Here is a 20,297-nt window from a genome sequence, read left to right as displayed (position 1 = left end):
TCTCTGCTTCATTCTGCACCCCTGTCCAGAGCTGGGTCTGATGTCAATATGGGCATGGGGACCAGATGCCAACTCATTTTGGAAAGTTTTTGTGGCACAAACTTTCTAGTTTGTTCTGCAAAGCAGTTCCTTTGCATTGCAGAACAAACTGGAAGGTCTTTAAGCAGGAGGAAAAGAATGTAAACTTCAAACTCAATACACTTGCAAAGCAGGTTCCAGTTCATCTGCAAACGAGCCCAGATATTGCTGTTTGTATTTTTAGTACAGGTACTTCCTCAACAAAAATCCCACAGCAGTAACTTCACTGGAAAGTTGTGTATTTAGGCTGACCTCACATCTCCAGGTGGCAGAGAACAAACTGCAAGAGTGACCCAAACGTAAGTCAAAAGTCAATAAAGGATTTGGGAGCAGCCTGTTTGTGAAATTACTGGTCACATTAAGGTTCTGAGTTCATTAAACACCACAGGAACACAGAGCATTGTCTTGAGCCTTGGGTGTATTTTTGAACTCCTGAGAGCAGCTCTGAGCGTCACCCCAATGCTCCCCCAGCCTGTGTGCTGTGTCCTTGTGGTCACTGTCCAGTGTCCTGGCACAGCACAGGCTGTGTCAATATTTGTCAGTGGGCAATGCTGCTCTGGGGCTGGGCTGGGCCTACCTTGGAGACAGTGACAGGGCTGAGACACGTCTGGCCACCGTTGGTGAAGTTACAGATGACCTGGATGGTGTCTGAGGAGCAGCCAAGGTTTGGGTCAATCCAGTAGGTACCTGAGGAAATGCAGGATTTGGGATTAACAGGGACAATTCACCTTTGCTGAGAATGACAAAAGGACAGTTTTGGTTTCTTGGTGACTGGTCCCAGGGAAGGAGAGTGTGTGAAGCAGCCCCTGTGGAGGGGGATGCAGCCTTTGCACATCTGGGGCCTCCTACCATCAGTCATCTTCTGTTCACAGTTCATGAGGTCCCGGCAGATGCGTGCAGGGTTCTCCTTGGTTCCCAGGGGTCTTTTGATGCTCTGAATGAGGTTGCTGAGGTAGTGTAGAGTCTTAAAGATCTCCCCTCCATGGTCCAGCATGAGAAGGTCTGGGTGTTGGTAACCCTGGAGAGAAAAAAAGGCAACTCAGGGGTGCCTTGGGGGCACTGAGGGCTGTAAGTACAAGGGTTTCTATAATTTTGAGAAAAATCAGTGGTCAAAGACAGGCTGTGGTGGCTTGGGGCCAGTGAGCTACAGGCCTTGTGCTGTCCCAAACAGGACATTGCTGGCAAAGTCACAATGGCAAAGTCAGGAGGTCTGCAGCTTCACAAATCAATGATACAACAGAGCGGGACCTTTGCCTGCATAAATTTCAGATATTCCACTAGAACAGTGACAAATCAGGGCTCTGTATAAACCTTCTGCACACACAGAAAGCACTGATGGGACCATTCCCAGTCTCCAGCCCAAGCAAAAACAAAAATGCCCCCTGTACCTCTCTCTTGAGCGCAGTGTTGGAGTCCATCAAGGTCTGGAAAGCTGCCCCAAAGCCATCCTGCTGCTGGTGGGGGTGAAAAAGATGGAAACTGAGATTTTTAGAAGCTGAGCATGCCCTGATGCAAGAAAACACTTCTCAGTCTAAGGCTGCAGCTCAAGCACTGCTCTGTGTGTGTCTGCAGGGTCCCAGCAGCTCTGCAGGACTTGTGATCATCATTACAAACAAACATACAGAGAATGGCAACTTACAAACGAGGCTGGAACTCCTGGTGGTCCCTGGAAATCAGAGGAGAAAAGGGGCATCAGGCAGAGGCTGCTCAGTCACTGCTGCACAGATATTCAGCCATGGCCTCTGAAATCCCCCCCAGTGCACAGAAGTGAGAGAGGCAGCAATGCTGTCTCCATAGAACTCTTGGGGATGGTTTGGAGCAAAGCACAAGAAACACTGGTGCATTCACACACGTGGTTTTGCATGTGAGGAATGGGGCTAAGCCATAATTTCCAGGGAGGGAGCAGTCCCTCTGGGGAGTGTCATGGCAATAATTTCAGCTTGGTTCAAAAAGGAACTCTTCCCTCAGATACCTACCGGAGGGCCAGGGTGTCCTCGTGGGCCTGGAGGACCCTAAAGACAGAGAGGCATCAGTTAGTGAAACATCTCCAGTTTTTATTTCCATTTCTCTTGGTTTTTACCAGCAGGAATTTGTTCCCAGCTGGGTTTTTGGCACCTCACAGCCCTCAGAGGTCCCTCAGAGCCTTCAAAGAGAGGGGTGGCCCCATTTTGTCCCTGCTCTGGGTACATATGTCCATACCTGGTCCATTCCTGCTGCATCCCCTGTTCCCAGCCCTTTCAGCTCCTCAGTTGTCACCAATGCCACATCCCCAGGCTCTCATCCCATTCCATTACTCACCCTGCAGCTTTACACTTGCTAAAAGCAGCTGTTTTATTGAAATACAAGATATCAGTCAGAAAAAGAGATGTCAAATACTTACCCTTGGACCTTGAAGACCCTGCAGGGAAAAAAAAAGTGCAGAAGCTGTCAGAAAATGCTCATTACTGCCCCAAAAATCTCCCTGTACACCCATGTGCTGTTCCCAAGGTGTGATGGTGTTCACAGGGGTCTTAGGATGAGGGAAGAGGTGTAGATCTGACTCCATGTTTCAGAAAGCTTAATTTATTATTTTATGATACATGTTACATTAAAACTATACTAAAAGAATGGAAGAAAAGGTTTCATCAGAAGGCTAGGCTAAGCTAAGAATAGAAAGGAAAAGAATGATAACAAAGGTTTGTGTCTCAGACTCTCTGTCTGAGCCAGCTGGCTGTGATTGGCCATTAATTAGAAACATCCAACATGGGCCAATCACAGATGCTCCTGTTGCATTCCACAGCAGCAGATAACCATTGTTTGCATTTTGTTACTGAGGCCTCTCAGCTCCTCAGGAGGAAAAATCCCAAAGAAAGGATTTTCATGAAAAGATGTCTGTGACACCAAGGCAAGGGCAGGCGATAGCACAGCTGTGGTGAAGTGTTGCTGGGTTAGGGAAATGGAAATGTTACCAGCAGAGGGGTGTGGATGTGTGTACAAATCTGTGAGCAGTGTCCTGCCCTCGTGGGAGTCACAGCAGAGCCCAGAGTGACCCTGGGCTCTTCAGAGGGCACTGGGGTGGGAGCAGCACTTACCATGTCCCCACGGCTGCCTTTGTCTCCCTTGGGGCCCTGCAAACACAGGAGGTGCTGTCACTGACCAGGCACAGGCTGCCCCGCTGCCCCAGGAGCTCCTGGCAAGGACTCACCTCTATCTCACCAGCTCAGGTTGTCATATTGCCTCCCCATCCCCATTACTGGCTGTTTTGGCAATGTCTGAGCTCACCTGACTGGTTTTTATCTCTGCACCAAGCTCTGAGTGGTGCCATGCTTGTGTTTCCACAAAGCACAGACCTGATCTTCCATCTGTGATCAGGGCCTTTGGCATTTTAGGGCAGGCAGGGATTTTCAACACTTCCCAAAATCAAGTGGTTCCCAGTTTAATATATATTTAAAAAAAAGTTTATTTAAATTTTTGTTGGTTCTTTTTTGGAGTTTCTCCCCACCCCAGGCCATATTCTTTGGAAAATCTGGCTTTCAAAAATCAGCAATAACATTCTTCCAGTCTATTGAAAACCTTTTACTTCTGTATTGCTGCTCCTCACTTCTCAGCTAATAATCTCCCAGAAATTGTCTATGCAGACAGAGACTAAGCCTGCACTTTTCTGAAGCTGCTGAACAAAACCCATTTTATTTTCCTGGTTACAGCAGGATTTGGGGGTTACTTGTGCTGGCCTCAAACATCTTGGATCTCATGCATTTAAACCCTTCTAAAAAATACAGGCAGGAAAGAAGTGTGGATACTTACAGGGCTTCCTGTGGGACCCTGAATGCCCAGAGGACCAATAATTCCTTCTTTTCCCTAGGAAAGAAAAGACTTGTGAGCCACCAGGTGGGACCTGACAGTCATTTTCACTCAGTGAAGACTCTGAATCTTTGCTGTTTTTTCTTTTTTTGGTGGTGGTTTTGCTGTATCTGGAATAAAACACCATTTCCAAAGAGACAAGTCTTCACAGTGTGGTTGCCATGAGCCTTGTTAAACCTCAGGAATTCCACAAATAAAGGATTTCAGTGTGGCTGGAGTGCTCTGTGCAGCGTGGCTGTCCCCAGGCCCTGTGCAGGTGTGGGGCTCAGAGGTGCTGCCATGGCCTTGAGCATTGGGCTCCTCACAGCCCCTGGAGCCTCACAGAGATGGGGGTGAAGGGAGAAAAATCCTCCCAAAGCCCCAAACTGGAGAAACACTCACCATGAGACCTGGAGGCCCACGTGGTCCCTGAATGCCTTTGAACCCAAGGTCTCCTGGGGGGCCCTGTGAGCAAAAAATGAGATGTGAGGTAAATGCTACTAAATCCTACCACTAATTAACCAAACCCTGTGTTTGTGCCCTTGCTTACAGCTCTGCTCTAATAACAGGGCTGCTGCCTCTTGTCTGTGGGACAGGGAAGACCCAATTTGTTCCAAATTCTTTCCCCACTCCTGTTTTGCAAAGCTTTTACTTTCGACAGAAAACAAACAATTTCCTCTTCACCAGGGAAATGATATGGTGATAAAATGAGTTTGAATTTCAAGGCAAGGCTCTCAGAGCTAGGGATGCACATTGGTGTCTCAGGTGCAGGCTGGTGGTTGATGCTGGAAATACAAATGTCAAAAGAGGAGAAAACAGCCACAGAATCTCTAAGACTGCTCTTTTCCTCCAACAAACATGTGTAAGTACACACTCACTCAACAAATGAAGAGTCATAAACTAAAGAAAGTTGGGATCAAAATTAAATTTCCACAGAAACTGAGTTGCTAGCAGGGCTTGCAACACTTGCAGCAAGTGTGGCATGACCTGTCCCCAGTAAAGTGAGAGCAGAAAAGCAGCTGGTCCCCAGCAGCCTCTTACCTTTGGCCCAAAGAGTCCTGCAATCCCTGGGAATCCTGCCTCACCAAAGTCTCCCTGTACAGCCAAGACAAACACAAGAACAAAGGACAGCAGTGAATTCTCACTGGTGGCTGCAGATCTCACTCAGAGATGCACCAAGAGTTCAGCAGCTCCAGAGACAGAGAAATCTGTGAGCATCCCTCAGTCTAAGCAGCACTGATGAGAAAGAATGAAAAACACCTGGAGGAGGAGCTGCACAAACATCAGGCTAGAAGCAATTCACCTGATCCCTTAGAGCTCACCAGTGCCACATTTTTGCCCCCAAAATGAGGAGGCAAACCTACACTGTTCCCACTATTCCTGGCAGATGCTTCTCTGGTTTGAGCAGGATGCAGAAGCAGGATGCAGAGCAGCTACTCTGAGATTGACCTTGGAATTTCATGCTGCAAAATAAGAGCCTCAAAGTCCTTTAAAACAAGCTCCTCTTTTATTTCTAATACAAACTGGACTGACCTACTAATTCAAACTGTGATTTTAAACTGTGCTCATTCAAGCTGTTAAAAAAGTGCATGTTCCTACAACACAACCTCCCACTCCAGCCCAGGAAAACCATATCCCTGATTCTTTTCCTACTCAACTCTGCAGGGATTTACCCTCAATTTTGTAAGAAAAATAATAATAAAATAGTTGAAAGACTATCAAGCTTGAATCAGCACATAGCATGTGCTCTGAGAATAAAAAACCCACCCTGGGCAGCATGTCCTTATGTAAACATCCTCCTTTCACCATGCTGGAGATGGTCATCCTTTAATACTTTTGGGCTTCTCAGATGTCAAAATTCAAGATGATTCAATGTTTAAAAAAAAGAAAGGGGTCAGAAACCTCCACCAGATGATTCTTCTCCAGTGTTAGGAATATTAGAGACAGACAAGGCTTCTTTGGCCTTTTGGCAGGACTGCCACCCATCCTGACTGTGCTTTTTGGGGTTTGTGAATGACCCAAGTGATGGGGCTTCCACCCCCTTTGTTGCACAGCTGTTCCAGCATCAGCCCAGAAACCTCATCCTTAGGAAGTTTTCCTTTGAAAAAGGCCATGAGAGTGAGAAACTGCTTGGCAAGAAAGGGCTTGGTTGGACTTGGTGGAGTGCAAGAAACTTTCCAAGGAGGCAAATTGATTTAACTGCCCATTTCTGGGTCCTGGAAAGGAAAATTGCTACTAACAGGGGACTAAGGTCTTTCCTGCATGAGGGGAATCAACCAAGGCTTCTTTCTAGAGGAATTTCAGGCAAAAGCACATGGAAAGTTAGAAGGGTTTAAATGTCATGGAGTCATCTCAGCCAAAGGGACACAAGGTCACTGGTCCTGCAGCAAATCAGGCAGTGACAATATGGGGCAAAGGAATGTGTCACTTGTGCCACAGAGACAAAATAATCTGTGAGATTGATCTATGGCCAATTAAAAAAATGATATATGGTGGTGTTGGTCACTGCCTTTCAGCCTGAAAACTGTTAGCATGAGTTTTTATATAAAACAGCCAAACAAGTGCATTTGATTGAGGCAGTTTGGGTTCATTTTGTCTTGTTTCATATTGAGAGGAATCGTGGATTTGTCTTTACAAACAAGCTGTGGGTCTGTTGGTAGATAAAACTAGCACTGGGAAATAAAAGGAGCAATGGGAAGGATCCCATTGATTGATGAATGGAAAAAGATATTTGCTTTTACAAATAAACTTTAGGTGTGCTGACAAATGAAATTAGACATTGAAAGATGAAAGAAACAATGGAGAAGAACAACCCCTGAATTCCATAAGAATTAAAAATGAAAAGGGAGGGTAATAGATTAGAGGGAAATCTTTGATATCAGGTGTTCTGGGAAGCCTGAACATCTCAAGTACCTCAGCCAATGGAGAAAAACCCCTAAATTCCATAAGAATTAAAAATTAAAAGGGAGGGTTATACATTAGAGGTAAATCTTTGGTATCAGGTGTTTTGGGAAGTCTGAACCTCTCAAGTACCTCAGCCAATGGGGACAGAGAGAAGGGAAATGTGGCTGGGAAATTGGGATAAAAAGGAGGCTGTGTCCTCCAAAAATTTGAGAGACCCCAGGGGATGCCCCATGGCCTCTCCCTTTATTGGAATCAAGTAAAAAGACTTCTCTGTCTCCTTTTTGGACATAAACCTCTGGTGTTTGTGGATTAATTTTCCTGACAATAGCAGTCCTCATCCCTCTTCTAGAGTCATGCTTCAGCTGGATCTGCACCCTCTCCTGGCAGGGCTCAGCTCTGCTCAGCTCCAGCACCACTGACCTGCTGTCCTTTAGCCTCAGCACCACTGACCTGCTGTCCTTTGGCTCCTGGGTCTCCAGGGCTCCCTGGAGGGCCCGTTCCTCCTGGGGATCCTCGCTTCCCTGCTTGGCCACTCTGTCCAGGCAATCCTCTTTCACCCTGAAAAGAACAGAATTCCAGTAATTCCAAAGGAGAGGAGCTGAATATAACAGCACTCAGCTGAGAAAGCCATAGATGGAAGGCTGGCAGAGATGGGGTGAGGAATGTGGTTCCATCAGGGGATGCCCCAGGTCTGCTGGGGCAGGATGCTCAGGATCACCAAGGTGGCCATGGCTCTGTTCCCAGAGCAGGAGCTCAGCAGAGCTCAGCAGAGCTGTCCCACCTGCATGGGGACAGAAAGGGCAGCAAATGTTTTCTCTTTGCACTTCCTGCATTCTCTGTCTGCCCTGCAGTTTCCCATAATCTCTTCTTTCCCCGGCCGGCTGGCAATTGATGATTAATTCATGGGAAATGCTGAAGGCATGCCAAGAGCAGGACTTCAATCCAGAGGCTGCAAAGCCAACATTTTCCCCTGTGTTAACCCTACAACTTCAACCCATAGAGAACCTTCTGCCAGCCAGCACCACACTTTGCTCCCCTTGCCAAATTCCAGGAGCAGCCCAAGCTCCAGCTGCTCAGTCTGGGGCAGACTGGGAGAGAGGAGCAAAGGCAGGGAGAGCCCAGGATGGTATAACAGCCAGAAAAGGGGTGACAAATTCCCCTGGGGGCAGGGAGTGAGTGTGTGACAAGGACACGGAGTCTCAGTCACTCCTGTTGTACTGCCCAAGGCAGCTGGAGGGCAGCAAGTGACAGACGAAGGGCTATGGAGCCCTAATTTAAATCAGATCCCAGAGCCTCTCCAAACCCAGCTGGAGTCTTCCTATTTACAGAATCTCCCTATTTACAGAGTTTTCCTATTTACAGAGTCTTTCTACAAACGACTGAATTGCTGTGGGTCCAGTTTAGATCCTGTGGTGAGCCTGGATCAGGGCAAGGACCAGGAAGAAACCCCAAGGTCACAAAAGCAGCTTGTCCCTGCTTCTACCCAGAGTGCTGTCCAAGCCCATACTGGCTCCAGTCATTCTAACCAGTAAATATGATAAAAACCAAGCAGCACAATTTCCCTCTAGCAGTTCAGGTCTTGCAGAGCAGTAGAACACCTGAATCTCCCATGGAATTGTTCATTCTGGACATCCTACTGCTAACTCTAGCAGTTCCTCTGCAACTTCTCCATGTTTTTTTGAGCCAGGTTTCTCATGATGAAACACTCAAGTGTTTGTAGTGTGTCTGCAGGCTCCTGAGCTCCTTTGGTGAGGGAGGAAAGGTCTCTGGGACATTCAGCTGCTGTGCAGATCAGGAAAATGGATGGATGGATGGATGGATGGATGGATGGATGGATGGATGGATGGATGGATGGATGGATGGATGGATGATGGATGGATGGATGGATGGATGGATGGATGGATGGATGGATGGATGGATGGATGGATGATGGATGGATGGATGGATGGATGGATGGATGGATGGATGAGGGATGGATGGATGAGGGATGGATGGATGGATGGATGGATGGATGAATGGATGGATGGATGATGGATGGATGGATGATGGATGGATGGATGGATGGATGGATGGATGGATGGATGGATGATGGATGGATGGATGATGGATGGATGGATGGATGGATGGATGGATGGATGGATGGATGGATAGATGGATGGATGAGGGATGGATGGATGAGGGATGGATGGATGGATGGATGGATGGATGGATGGATGGATGGATGATGGATGGATGGATGGATGGATGGATGGATGGATGGATGGATGATGAATGATGGATGGATGATGGATGGATGGATGGATGGATGGGAATAAAGACCTACAGAGCCTCTGGCTAAGTGAGAGATGGCAGCAGGAGCTAAGACTATATTAGACCTTGGACATCTCAAGCTCAGAGGCATCAAGCTCACAGACTGGATCCCTCACAGCAGCATCTGAGGCAGTCAGAAGCTCACCTTGAATCCTGGTGGTCCCTGGGCCCCTGGCAGTCCTGGCACGCCAGGGTTCCCTCTCTTGCCTGGCATCCCGGTCACGCCTTCCTCCCCATCATCTCCCTGCTCTCCCTAGAAAAGAAACACACAAGAGGTCAGAAACAAAACCCTTTCCCCTTCTGGAGGGCCAGGGGAGTGGTGGGATTCTGCCCTCAGCAAGAAGGGACAGGTTTGCAGGGGTGGACAGAGTTGTGTGCACGTGAGTGTCTGCCAGGCTACAAACCCCCTTTTATTCACAGATCTGCAAAGGCAGCTCTGTGTGCAAGGGACATGTGAAGATCTGCTCTGGGTGCATGTAAACTGCAATATCCACAGCTGGATCACATCATTTGTCCTGTGCTACCTTGCAGTTGTGCAGCTCCAGGGCTGTGTTTGCTGCAGTTGAAGCTTACCAGCATCCCAGGCACGCCGTCCTTCCCAGGCACTCCATCCACTCCAGGGGCACCCTCTTGTCCTTGCCTTCCCACCACTCCTCGAGGGCCTGGCAGCCCAAGGATGCCCTAAAATCACAAAAGTGTTAAAGGAGGAGCTCCCACACAGCATTTCCTGGGGCAGAAAACTGAATTTTCACCTACCGGTGAGCCTCTGCTCCCTGCACTGCCCTGTGCTCCTTGCTTTCCTTTTTGACCCTGCAAGTAAAAATAGAGAGACATCTAAAATTGCAGCAGTTCTAGCACAGCTCCACTTGGGACTGTGACTTCAGGGTGTGCTTTTGGATAATGATTGGAAAGAGTTTTATAAAAGGGACATTTATAAAGTCAGTTGCTCCAGTGCTGGGGAATGAACTGCTATTTGGTTTTATTACAAGTGATTCTTCGTATGTCTTGAGAGTTCTAGGGCAGGAATGAATAGCTAGAAGGCAAGGACCTGCATTTTTCCTAATACAGAGCAGATGAGGACAAAAAAAGGCAGAATGAACTCGAGGGAGGATTTGGTACACTGGCAAACATTAGAACAAGATGCTAAAAACCTGAGTCCTCCATTAGTTCATTGACAGCAAACCCAGGACCCAGAGAGTCCTGAGGGGTTCAGGGGGGGCTTCTGTCTGAGAAATAACTCTGTTTTGGAGAGCTAATGGAAATTAAAAAGGTGTCTGAAATTTGCAATGCTGCTTTGTGAATAAAGAAAATAAAGAAAATAAATACTCCTGAGGTTTATTAGCTGTAAAAAGGATTAATTTGTGCAGAAAGAACGGAAAACTCAGCCTCATCACCTTCACCAGGGCTCTGTTAGTGAGGTAATGTACTAAAGCACTTTTAAATTGAAGAACTCATTTTCTGTGCATTGTTTCTCCATCTGCAGAGGACCAGGCTGGCCAGCTACATAAAATAAATATTCCTGGGGGTGCTTCCCCTGCTATTCATTAGACCCAAAGAGAGTTCCAGATTATCCATTTATTTCTCTTATCACCTGGTACACTTCTTGCCAAGAAGACCTCAAACTATCTTCTGGCATTACCCCCAGCAAGGTCAGATAAAAAACCCTGACATCTGCCAAGAGAGAGCAGGAATTTGCTGAGTATTGAGGTCACATACTTCTGTTTTAGCAAATAAAACCCCTGGTCTGTGAGAATAATTAGCAAGCTGCCATAACAGGCAGATGGGGAGGTAGGAGTAGGTGTGGAGTGCCCCAGTGAACCCTGAAGGACCCACATGCCCTGGGTTTTCTTGCTCAATAAGGACAAGAAGTCAGAGGGATTGTTCCAAGAAACATCTCCATGGATAAATGGGCTCCAAACCCAGAAGGTTCCAAGCCAGAAAAGTTTATGGTTCAAGTGGAAGGGACAGACTCTTGCCTGGCTCAGCCCTCCTTGGGATGGAGGAGCCAGCTGTGGCTGGAGACAGCACTGTCACAGACATCTTTTATGGAAAATCCTTTCCTTAGGATTTTTCCTCCTGAGAAGCCTCAGGAACAAAATGTAAACGATGATTATCTGCTGCTGTGGAATGCAACAGGTGCATCTGTGATTGGCCATGTTGGATATTTGTAATTAATGGCCAATCACAGTCATTGATTGGACAGAGAGCTGGCTCGGACAGAGAGCCAAGCCACAAACCTTTGTTATCATTCTTTGCTATTCTATTCTTATAATTAAATCCTTTCTTCTATTCTTTTAGTATAGTTTTAATGAAATATATATAATAAAATAATAAATCAAGCCTTCTGAAACATGGAGTGAGATCCTCATCTCTTCCCTCATCCTCAGACCCCTGTGAACACCATCACACACCACAAAGAGGGCACAGGAAAGAGACACAGCCCATGGCAGGGACCAAAGACCTGCCCAAGAGTCACCAGCATGCTGGAGCTGCAATTGATCTTGGTCTTCTCCAGCCCCACAAAGCCAACAAACCTCTGGGCTTGGACACCCAAATGTTCACAGCCCTCCCACAAGGATCCCCACAGCCTTTCCAGGCATAGAGCATAGGCTAAAAAAAATCCCACATGCTGGGCAAAACCATGAGAATCCTCTTAATCAGAGATTTTCTTTAAATCTTTAAACTGGGACACTGCAAATCCACCCTGCTGAAACCTACCACATCACCTTTGGATCCCTTTGCTCCTGGCTTGCCTGGTGATCCAGGATCCCCCTACAAAACAGAAACAAGAAAAATCTGCTTAAAATTCTCTTCTGGCAGCATCTTGCATGAAGTACAAAGAACAGCATTTTTTGTGCCCTAATAACACTGAGTGTATGGAACCAATTCAGGGAAACTGCCTGTACTCAGACAGGCCTCAGGGGAAAAAGGAGCAGGGAGCTGTCTCCAGAGAGCATTAACAGGGTGTCAACTGCAGAAGGAGCAACTCTGCCCCTCGCTTGGGTGGTGCCTGAATTTGTGGAAATCATTCACCACATTCCAGATGGTGCCTGGAGAGCAGGGAGGTGGGCAGGAAGGAGCCTGTGTGTAGAAACTGTGTGCAGAACAAGCAATTTACACAGTGACTGCTGGTGCCTCCTCCCTCCTGAGCACTGCAGCCCCTGCCTTGGCTTCACCTGGGGGTCAGGTGTTAGAAAACTGCCCATGGGGTAAAGCAGAGAGGGTGTTTCACTGCTCTCTTCCCCATCACACCCATCTCAGTCTTTTCTCCTGGCCAGCCAGGTTGGGTTTTTGGTATTTGTGTCAGTGGCAATTTCTGGATTAAGGTCAAATAAATGGTAAGGAAGGACTCCCTGCAGAGCTCTCTCTTTTCAGCCTGTTTTTTAGCCACGTTTCTAATGGACCTTTACTAAAGACAATCCAAAGTTCCTGCTTCCATCTGAATCATCTGAGGGGCGACCAATCCCCAAATAAACTACATCCACTGGGGAATGCAGCAGCTGTACTCATTTCTGGGCCATATAACAGAGCACTACCCTTTTAAACCCAAAATAGAATCTGTTGTTCTTCCCAACATCCTTACAAAGAGTGGGAATTGATTCAACTTTATTTCCCAATACAAACTACATTTAATGTGCTGCTGCACTCACAGTTGCAATAGTCACATATAAAGATTAAATGCTACTGTATGTAACAAGGGAATAAAAAGTCCTTCCCTGGAGTTTGGATTTAATTTAGCCTTTCACAAAGTCCTTCAGTAGTTTGAGAGGAAACATCTTGCAAGTGGAATAATATGGTTTCACCTCACCAGCAGCACATCAGATGGATAATTTCCAAGCAGACACTTCCACTGTCATCCCATCACCCATCTCCAATATTTCTATTCCCTCAGGGACCATTCAGAAAGGATGGTTTTGGAAACACTGGGAGTGCTCCCTGTTTGGTCACCCATTTATCAGTCTCAAACGTGGCTCAAAATGCCCATTCCAGAGGCCTGGCTGATGGAAATGGCCACATTTCACATCTCCCCACACATTCCCACTGCAGCCCTTCCCACCTCCCTGCTTCTGCTGTGCCATTGGGTGCCTCACAATAAAGCAGCATCTCTTACCGGTGAGCCTTGCTGCCCAGGTTTTCCTCTTTCTCCATCAAGCCCTTCCTGACCCTTAAATAAAAAACAGAGAGGGAACATGCCTTTGTTCTTTTGTGGCAATGAGAAAGAAAAATGAATGTAAAGTGATTTAAGGGGCAGAAGAAGACACATGTGTCTGCATTCTGCTGATACAGAAATGGGGAAGTTGTGGGGAGTGCCCAAATCCACATCCACACTGTGGATGTGCTTTGGAATTGCTCAGGAACTGCTCAACACCAGCTAAGCAGCACAGAAGGTGTTCTAATGCATCCCAAAATACACAAAGCTCTAATGGAAGGGAACAGTTGGAGACAGCTGTCCTAGAAAATAAGGCAGCAGCACTACTACTCTGATGAATTAAAAATATTCTAATTACTATAATGAGTCACTCTGACCAGGTGCTTTTGAATGGAGGTAACCCTTGATTCCATGGAGCCTTTGCAGATCAGCCCCAATCAGCTGAACATGTCCTGCAAAGAGGGAATAAGGAGCACAGCAGGGTATTTCATAGCCCTGGTTTTGCTTTTGAGGGAAATCTTGCAAAGATTTTGGAAGCTTCCAAATCATAAAGTTCACAGATCTTCCCATGGAAGAATCTACAGCCATGGGCACATCAGTCTTGACATTTGTCCGTCACGCACACATCTTGTCTAGGATGTCTCCTTGACAATCACAGAGAACTGTGCCCAAACAGCCCTGCTCATTCTTTTAGCCTCACTCTGCAGGTGCAGGCAGGCTGAGGTGCTGACTTTCTTGCCTTCAGCAATGTTTTTATGCTTTAGGTAAAGAATTGTTCCTTATCTGAATCACAGCCGTGTGCAGCAGCTGGCCAGGGACAGCAGCAGGTTATGAGCTGGGACTGCAGGTCTGGGGGCTGATGTGGACTGGGAGCACTTCCCCAAGGCAAACATTTTTCAATCATGCATTTGGAATAAGACTCACAGGATAACCAGGGTCTCCAGGCTCCCCTCGGTCCCCTCTGTCACCAACAGGGCCCTACAAGAGCACAACAAAGGCTTGAGCTGTCATCTGCAATATCTCAGTGGCTTGTGCATAAGGCAGCAACCCAGCTAATCCACCCCCCAAAAATCACTCCAGGATTGATTAGAGAAGGGATTTAACATCTTACTCTGTCTCCAGGTGGTCCCTGAGGGCCTTCCACCTTCCCATCATCACCTTGTTGTCCCTGTGAGGAAAATGTTAGTATGAATATAAACAGCAGATTTTAGAGCAGATGTGTCTGTACAGACCCAATCCATATCATGGGAAGTCAAAGCCTCTGTTGAATTTACTCCCTTTTCATCCAAAGAAAGACTAAACAAATTTTTGTGTTGTTTGTTTCACTGACTCTCCACATTGCTTTCCTCATTTCTGGTGGTTGTTTTTCCCTGCTCTAAACTCTCCTCCTTAAGTAACCAGGTGCAGAGGGTTATTTTCAACAACTCCTAAAAACTCAGCAAGCAGGATGTAATTACGACAACATGGGAAATAGCTCTGTGCCTCTGAGTTTTATTGCTGACAGTTCAACGAAACTCTTTAATCAAACATTTCCCTGCCCTTGCTGAATGCTGCCTGGGCTGTCCTGGGAGCAGGGATGGTCTGGATGGGCTCCTGGGTTGTGTGCCACCATTATGGGCTTGTTTTACCATCAGCCAGGGGAGACACCCTCTCACACACCCCTGTCCTTGCTGGGATGCTCTCACACTCCTGTCCTTGCTGGGATGCTCTCACACATCCCTGTCCTTGCTGGGATGCTCTCACACACCCCTGTCCTTGCTGGGATGCTCTCACACACCCCTGTCCTTGCTGGGATGCTCTCACACACCCCTGTTCTTGCTGGGATGCTCTCACACAACCCTCTCCATACTGGGATGGTCTCACACACTCCTGTCCTTGCTGGGATGCTCTCACACAGCCCTGTCCTTGCTGGGATGCTCTCACACACTCCTGTCCTTGCTGGGATGCTCTCACACAGCCCTGTCCTTGCTGGGATGCTCTCACACATCCCAGTCCTTGCTGGGATGCTCTCACACACCCCTGTCCTTGCTGGGATGCTCCACAGCACGAGCTCAGTGCTCATGGTTTGGCTGGCAGATAACATCACTCAGCTTATTTATGACTGAGGTCTCTCCAAAACATGCACAGAGAGATCCCTTAAGACTTAACAGAGACACTATCCTTTTAAATTCTGTTGTGAAAGTCACTCAGGGTCACGGTGTCCTGTTTTCTTTGGAGCCCAGCTCAGAGATGGCTGTTTCTCAGCTCCCCATGGAAGGATGCAACATTCCAGCTCCTCCAGTTTTTCACTACTCCACAGCAGTCTCTGGCACTTTGGCTTCTTAGGATGAACATCTCTCAGAACTCCTTTGGTGCATCTGGGGGGTTCTGGCACAGTGGAGGTGCTTGGGTGCTCCAAGAAGCCTTGAACATCCAAATCTCAGCAGATTGCAAGTTTTTCACAGATTTGTGTAATTCTCAGTGGTTGCACCAGCCCTTTCTGGTGTATTTACAGCTCTCTTTGACCTTCTCTCTGGGCTGCTCTCCTGTTGGAGCTGCAGCTGCTGATAGTAAGGAAATTTCTTGGTGAGCCTGCCTGCCTCTGAGAGAAACTTGGGTGGCAGAGAGGAGAGGAAAGGAGGGGAAGCAAACCCTCACAGGCTCTGCCAACATTTCCAGTGCTACTGAACTTGCTGCTGGAAGCCAGAAGCAAAATACCTGGCAACTGGTTTGCCTTCCAGCCACTATCTAAGGAATGTTGCCTAGAAGGGAAACAAAGCCACCATTTCTCATCTCTCAGGGAAAAAAGAAATCATCCCAGTGTGTCTGTTGCTATGCAGAAGTCTTGGCACTGACTGCTTCTTCCCAAGCAGGATGTGCACACCTTTGCCATTTGGGACCTGAGATGAGTGTGATGAACTCAGAGAAAGCTCCTAACTCTGGTGCCTTTGAAGAGCATCAAGACTCACAGATTTTCTCCATTGTGGCTTTGTTTCCCCTTCAGGCTGATCCCCACCTTGTTCTCTGTCTCCTGCCTGAGAAAATCCTGCAGCCTGGTCAGCTCTAGGCCTGTGAATCTGAGCTCCTCCAGAGCTTCCTGGTGCCTCAGCTGCTTGAGAGAGAGATGAAAGCTCTGTGCTCATTCTTCAGAAAGTTGCAGTGAAAAAAAGTTAGAGTAAAGGGCAGCAAAGTAAACATGTTAGGATACAAATGGAAAAGGCATGGAGAAGAAGGGAAGGCTTGTTGTTGTTGGCTGCTGTCCCAAAGTGAGATACACCAGTTTGTAATTTTTAAAAGGATCCCATCTGGACTGCTTTAAGCAGCTGCCAAGAGCAGGCGTCTGCTCTGAGCAAGGCCTCTTTGAGGAGCTGCAAATGTAGGAAATGTGGTGGAGTGGCTGGCTGGGATGGCACCAGGGAGCAGGATTCCACAGCAGTGCCCCTCTCCAAACCCTCTTCTCTGAAAAAGGGAAGGAAGACCTTCCCCACCATTGCATCCTCCTCCTTCAACACGGCTCCCTCCACCATGTCACTTACAGCTCACGGAGTGCTCACGGTCCCATTCCCATTTTCTCTTTATTTCTCACTGTCAGGCTTCCATTTTTGTGTTCACACTCTTGTGAGAGGTTACAGATGTCTGGAGGGAAGGAATCTGTCTGTCTTTAGGCTGGGATCCAGGCAACTCTCGGGAGATGAGGGAGGGTGGATAGGAAAACTCAGATGCAAGATTTTGTGGATGCTGCAGGAAGGGGTGTTGGAGGCTCAGTACATGATTTTGTGCTCTCCTCATTCAGTATCTTCTCCTTCTGCTCCCCAGCAAGGTGTCAGCAGACCCTGGCCTTTCAGGAGAACATGGGTGAGGAGATCCAGCTGTCAGTGGTCATTAACAGAGCTCACTGCTCTTAGCAGTGTGCATTGAACACTTTGGTGGCTTCATCAGGCCTCAGCTTGGATACTTGCATGTAGAATTAATTTATCATAACACTGCTGTGCTCTTCTGACACCAGATCCACTCAGGGAGTGCTTTTCCACTGTCCTTTTGCAGAGCAACACCTTGTTGATGAAGGGCAAATTGCTCCACTGAGCACTTCAGATGAATAATTTGGGGATCATTTGCTACTGAAATTACAAGAGCTTTCAAGATGGCAACTTTAAATGTTTTCAAATAAAACTACAGCTGCAATTTCAGCAATGGACACACATATCTGCACAGCTCAGTGCCTGCAGGGTCAATGGCTGACCTTGCTTTTGCTGGTCATGGCTCACAACTTTTTGCCAGGATGCTCAAGATTTGACAGTGGAATTGTGAGGAACCTCTGGGGCAGGTTCTGAGCCTGGTCATGAGCTCTCACATCATCCTGGGCTGGCTGTGCTTGTCTCACACCTGCCAGGAAGTTCAGCAGGGCAGCAATGGAGATAGGGAGCAGCAGGAACAGCTGTTCCTCCATGGATGTGTTTCAGCAGCAGGAAATGGGAGAAAAAGCACAATGGCCATTGTTCACCCCCAAAGAAAGATTTCTGAGTCTTAGAGGAACACAACAGCTTGCCCTGTCCCAGTGACTGCTGGCTGCAGGGGGAATCTCCAGACAGAGCATGGTGTGAGCAGGGTGACACCAAGAGCATGAAGGGATCCTCTCAAAGCCCCAGCAAGGGCAAGTCCTTATAAACTCATTTTATAAGCATTGGAGATCCTGTCTGCACTGCAGCTGCCCTCCCACCTGTGTGCAGAGGCAAAGCTGAATGCTCTCTTGAGTAGAAAATGAGCAGGAAGAGTTCATGCACCTCTCCTCTTCATGGGGACCTCACAACTGACCAGTCCCCATCACCATCACTTCCCTTCCCACACCAAGGCAGAATCACAGAATGGTTTGGGTTGAAAGGGACCTTAAATCCCATCTTGTTCCACTCCTTGCCATGGGCAGGGACACCTTCCACCATGCCAGGGTGCTCCAATCCAACCTGGCCTTGGGACACTGCCAGGGACAGGGCAGCCCAGACCTGAGCCACTGCTTTGCCACCCTCTGAGTAGAGAACTCCTGACATCTAACAAAAATCCACTTTTGTTTTTTGTAGGAAGCTGCTCCCCTCTTTTAGACAGCTCCCTTTAAGCACTGGAAGGTCACAAGGAGCTCTCCCCAGAGCCTTCTGCAGAGAGGTCTCAGGAGGGAGGGAGCCGTGCTGCACAAGGCATGTGAAGGACACCATCAGCCCTGGGAGAGCCAAGCAGCCCCGGAGCCGACAGGAAACCACTGAGGAGTGACTCACTGCTCCAGCCTGGACTGGTTATGGCTCTGCTGACTCAGCAAAAGGGGGAAAACTCCCGGGAAAATGGAAAGAGGGCTCTGAGTCAGGGCAGCTGCAGCCAGGGGCTGTGGGAAGGTGGGGCACAGGGAACGTGGAGCAAGGGCCATGGAGAGGGGAAACACCAGCAGCTGCAGATCTGCTCCTTTGTGCAGGGAGTTACTGTGACCTGAGCACAGAAAGGCACCAGTCTGAGTCCTTTTGGCTTGGGGATGGAGCTGAATTCCTGTGGGTGTAGGCAAAGCACATCCTCAGCCCCATGCTGGCTGGCTCAGCCCCTGGCACTGGGCTTGTGGTGTCTGGGAAGGACGTGCTGGTGGCATGGGGGTCCTGGCATGGGCTGGCACAGGCAAGGCTGCAGCTTTGAGGGGTTATGTGTGTGTATGAGAGGCTGTGGGGTCAAGGAGGCACCTCTGCCTCAGCTCAGGGTGAGCACAGTGCAGATGCAGTTACAGCAATTGTCTCATTGAAGGGGAAATGAGATGGCCAAATCCCCTGAGCTTACCTTTTCCCCCTTTGGCCCTGGTGGTCCAATTGGCCCTGGTGGTCCTGCATGTCCCTGTGGAGAGCAGAGAGCACGTGAGGAGCCAGGAAAGAACTGTGGGACTGAAGGCCCTCCCTGGTTCCCTGATCCCACGAGCCCTGGGTGGTGCATGCCAGCTTTGGGGGGCACACGGGCAGAGATGAACCAAATGCAGGTGGTGCAAATGGGGACTTGGCAGAGAACTAAACTCGAGGTCAGAAATAAATCTGACTCGAGGTCAGAAATAAATCACGGTTTAAGAACAATTTGCATCCTGGAGTGGCAGTTTTGCTGTGTTTAAGAACAGGTAAAAGCTGGGAGGTGAAAATAAAACCCTTACCTGGTAACCCTTTAAGCCTGGGTCCCCTTGAGCACCCATCCTTCCTGGAGCTCCCTGGAGAGGCAGAGACAGAGGCACTGAGAGAGCAGCCCGTGGTGTTGGCACGAGGGGAGGAGGCACTGGGCTGTGCAAAGCAAAGCTCTGCACACGTGGGAGTGTGGCCTGTCCTTGTCCTGGCCACCCCTGAGCTCTGCTGCAGCACCTGATGGCTTCTCCTTGGCTTTAACCTTTTACACATGCAGAGGGCTGTGCCAGGAGGCCTTTCCCTGCCTCTGCCTGCCTGCAGCAACAGATTCCCCTCCTCACTCAGATTTGCTGTCAGAAATGGCTGCATTTCTGTGCTCTTCACCTGCCCTCCTGCACGCCCCTATATCCAAATATCCAAATTAGTGTTGTGCTAAGAAGTCCACCAGACTTCCACAGACCAGAATCACACCCTTAGCAGAGTGAACAAAGGGGTTTAAATCAGATCATCACATTAAAGTGAGTCACAGAATTTCCATATAATCCCATTTAGCATGGAATAAAGCCCTTTCCACAAGACAAAGACATGTCCACTCCAATAGACTTGCTCAGATGTTGCTTTGCTCCCTTGTGAAATAATCCACGGAGGCTTTGCCAAAGACTATTAAGAGAGGATATGTGGTGAGGCCACAATTTTTAGTGCAGGAAAACACTATCATCAAAACCATCACTCCATCACTCATTTGCTACTGTTCTGAAGTATCACCACTAATCCTAGTTCATAAATAATTCCTGATTTTGCACGAAGTTCTATCAAATAGAGTGCAAGAAGTTTCCTACCCAGCCTGCAATGCACGAGAGGCACTTTTATGCACCACTGCTGTCCTGATGCATTCATCTCTTGAGCCTAAAGCAAATTAATTTCTCCCC

The 20,297-nt window shown here is 48.1% G+C and overlaps 1 protein-coding gene across 4 annotated transcripts in view; it reads right to left on the bottom strand.

The window, feature by feature from the left end:
* The window catches only part of LOC131091757 (collagen alpha-1(XXVII) chain-like), a 145,106-nt gene that overhangs the window by 3,584 nt on the left and 121,225 nt on the right, over nucleotides 1–20,297 (bottom strand). For all 4 annotated transcript variants that reach the window (XM_058037984.1, XM_058037985.1, XM_058037986.1 and 1 more), the window contains 20 exons: nucleotides 19,404–19,457; nucleotides 19,046–19,099; nucleotides 14,373–14,429; nucleotides 14,186–14,239; nucleotides 13,223–13,276; nucleotides 11,830–11,883; nucleotides 9,868–9,921; nucleotides 9,685–9,792; nucleotides 9,257–9,364; nucleotides 7,252–7,359; nucleotides 4,939–4,992; nucleotides 4,300–4,362; nucleotides 3,862–3,915; nucleotides 3,150–3,185; nucleotides 2,459–2,476; nucleotides 2,055–2,090; nucleotides 1,718–1,744; nucleotides 1,467–1,532; nucleotides 928–1,096; nucleotides 656–765 (listed from right to left, as the gene is read on the bottom strand). In XM_058037984.1, coding sequence (XP_057893967.1) covers nucleotides 656–765; nucleotides 928–1,096; nucleotides 1,467–1,532; nucleotides 1,718–1,744; nucleotides 2,055–2,090; nucleotides 2,459–2,476; nucleotides 3,150–3,185; nucleotides 3,862–3,915; nucleotides 4,300–4,362; nucleotides 4,939–4,992; nucleotides 7,252–7,359; nucleotides 9,257–9,364; nucleotides 9,685–9,792; nucleotides 9,868–9,921; nucleotides 11,830–11,883; nucleotides 13,223–13,276; nucleotides 14,186–14,239; nucleotides 14,373–14,429; nucleotides 19,046–19,099; nucleotides 19,404–19,457 — 1,338 coding nt within the window. The remainder of the gene's footprint in view (nucleotides 1–655; nucleotides 766–927; nucleotides 1,097–1,466; nucleotides 1,533–1,717; nucleotides 1,745–2,054; nucleotides 2,091–2,458; nucleotides 2,477–3,149; nucleotides 3,186–3,861; nucleotides 3,916–4,299; nucleotides 4,363–4,938; nucleotides 4,993–7,251; nucleotides 7,360–9,256; nucleotides 9,365–9,684; nucleotides 9,793–9,867; nucleotides 9,922–11,829; nucleotides 11,884–13,222; nucleotides 13,277–14,185; nucleotides 14,240–14,372; nucleotides 14,430–19,045; nucleotides 19,100–19,403; nucleotides 19,458–20,297) is intronic.

Source organism: Melospiza georgiana, chromosome 20, assembly GCF_028018845.1.
Source record: "Melospiza georgiana isolate bMelGeo1 chromosome 20, bMelGeo1.pri, whole genome shotgun sequence".
NCBI classification, from domain to species: domain Eukaryota; kingdom Metazoa; phylum Chordata; class Aves; order Passeriformes; family Passerellidae; genus Melospiza; species Melospiza georgiana.
The sequence above is the reverse complement of the archived record's forward strand: the minus strand, read 5'-3'. Positions and strand labels throughout refer to the sequence as shown.